The 2086-nt window shown below is 48.1% G+C and overlaps 1 protein-coding gene across 1 annotated transcript; it reads right to left on the reverse strand.

Moving 5' to 3' along the window:
- Nucleotides 1-335: 335 nt before the first annotated feature.
- On the reverse strand, nucleotides 336-1839 carry LOC148099749 (uncharacterized). Its single transcript, XM_087850529.1, has 4 exons — nucleotides 1782-1839; nucleotides 1065-1158; nucleotides 831-918; nucleotides 336-713 (listed from the first exon to the last, which is right to left on the reverse strand). Exons 1-4 carry the CDS (start codon nucleotides 1837-1839, stop codon nucleotides 336-338), a joined length of 618 nt encoding a protein of 205 aa, XP_087706655.1.
- Nucleotides 1840-2086: the final 247 nt, after the last annotated feature.

The following is a 2086-nucleotide window of genomic DNA, read 5'->3' on the forward strand; positions in this document are numbered from 1 at the left end:
GCATTTCCCACAATCATGTTGTGTTATACGTTGCACTGCTTTCATTTCCACAATTTGGCACGTGCAATAGGTCCGGCCCCCCGAAATTGTGTCATGTAGTTTGTGACAGACATGCACTCACAGTTGGGATGTTCCCACTGTCTTTATTTACATAACTGAAATAATTTTGTGGTTGGAAAAAAAAAGAAAAAGGTTGGAACAACAACATAAATTAAGTTCAACTATGTACATTGCGTTGTATCAACAGAAATCTAATCACTGAAATAATCATGTTTGTACAAAACAAAGGTTGGGGTGTCAGCATAAATAAAGTTCAACTATGTACAGTGGCTGTCTCAGTCCTTTTTCTGCTGCACCAGCTTTTCGAGGACGCCTATCAGCCTGTCCATCCTCTCGGCTCTCCGTTCCTCCATTTGCCGTTGCTGGGCCATGTCCTCCTTTATTAGGGCAATTAGCTTATCCTCCCTGTCCCTCCTCCTTTTCGCCACCCGTGCCTCAGGCGGCTCCTCATCCTCCTGCCCCTCCTGGTGTGAGAGTGGGTTGCCCACTGCTGCACTGGGCCCTGGTGCGTCCTCCTGGATGGAGGAGATTAGGACAGGTGGCCTGGTGGAGGGCCTCTGTCCTAGCACCTCATCCATGGCATCAAACCAGGGCCATGTTGCGGCAGTGGGCTTCCCACTTGCACCCTCACCCGTCGCTGGATACTTGCACTCCTGAGGGGAGGATACATCACAGGTGGCAGTTAGCAACAACAGCAACAGTGCAGGTTTACATAGGTGACTTTTCAGTGTTCCGTGTGGAGTTACATCTGTCACTACCACTGTACATACCTTGTATTTCCTTTTCAGGTTCTCCCATTTACGTTTGGCCTGCACAGGGGAGATTTTCCCCGCCAGGTCCATCTTCTCCATGATCTCCCTGACAAACGAAATATGAGAGCACATGTATATCAGGTCATTCCGTTTATGGCATCCACAGCAGGATGTACTGGCTTAGGACCACAGGGCAGACGGTTCACTGTCCCTTGTGCCTCAATACTTGTAGACCTCATACTGTTGCTATACCTCCAACCCACTGCGGCAGAGTGTTTCGCACCTGTGAACAGGTGCTCATTGTCACGGCGGAGTCGTATAAGGTCTGCCGTCTGCTCCTTGGTCCCTGTAATGCAGCGTGACATTGGATTTCATTCCCCACCATCATGCACTTCTGTTTTGGCATGTGTGGAACATACACACTGCAATGTCAGGCAATACTGTTTATTGCGGGACAGGGACAGCACTGAGTGGGGCAGAACATTTGCTTTATCAGGCCCTAGGTTGGGTTCTCTGTCATATGTTTTGTTTTAATTCAATTCAATTCAGTTTTGTTTGGATGGGGCAGACTCACAACAAAAGTCGCCTCAGGGCGCTTTGGAATATCCCCTTTGACATATTTGACATGGCAGGTGTGATAACTGTAACAAATATATGTATATGTTATATTCTATGCATTTGCATTTTATATTTAATGTGCTGCGTACACAGCTACATTCCTGCCTGGTATATGTTCACATTCCTGTTTGCGGCACAGGCAGGTTCATATTAGTACAGTTGATTGCACTGTGGTGATACGTCTATTCATACTGCCCTCGGTCTAGTACAGGATTTACAGCTTTGCGGGTCTGTGCATTTACGGTTACGTGGGTCGGGCAGGTGTCACATGATTCACCATGACATTTTCTATTAACCTCCCATTAACTTTTACATCTTGGCATTTGTTTCGCTCCTTCACACATATCTTACATTTGCGGGAGTTGCTGTCCTCCGCCGCCGTTTCAACCTCCTCCGCAGCTGCTGACATCATTACGCACTGGCCTGGCTGCCACGCGCTATGCATTGTGGGATATATGGGACCACGAAGCGTGCACCGGACCACGCTTGATATTTGGGGAAATCGACGGTGCATTTGGAGTACACTTCGATTTGGGACAGCCGTCGTCGCGTGGTGGTGACGTAACCGCACTTGAAATGCGTACTTTAAGCGTGCAGACCCTGAAACGGGACTCAGCCCATGTCTTGCTTCACTCATGAGCAAACACTTCCTATCA

The sequence above is a fragment of the Neolamprologus brichardi genome, chromosome 14, assembly GCF_056152115.1.
Source record: "Neolamprologus brichardi isolate AB-2024 chromosome 14, ASM5615211v1, whole genome shotgun sequence".
NCBI lineage: Eukaryota > Metazoa > Chordata > Actinopteri > Cichliformes > Cichlidae > Neolamprologus > Neolamprologus brichardi.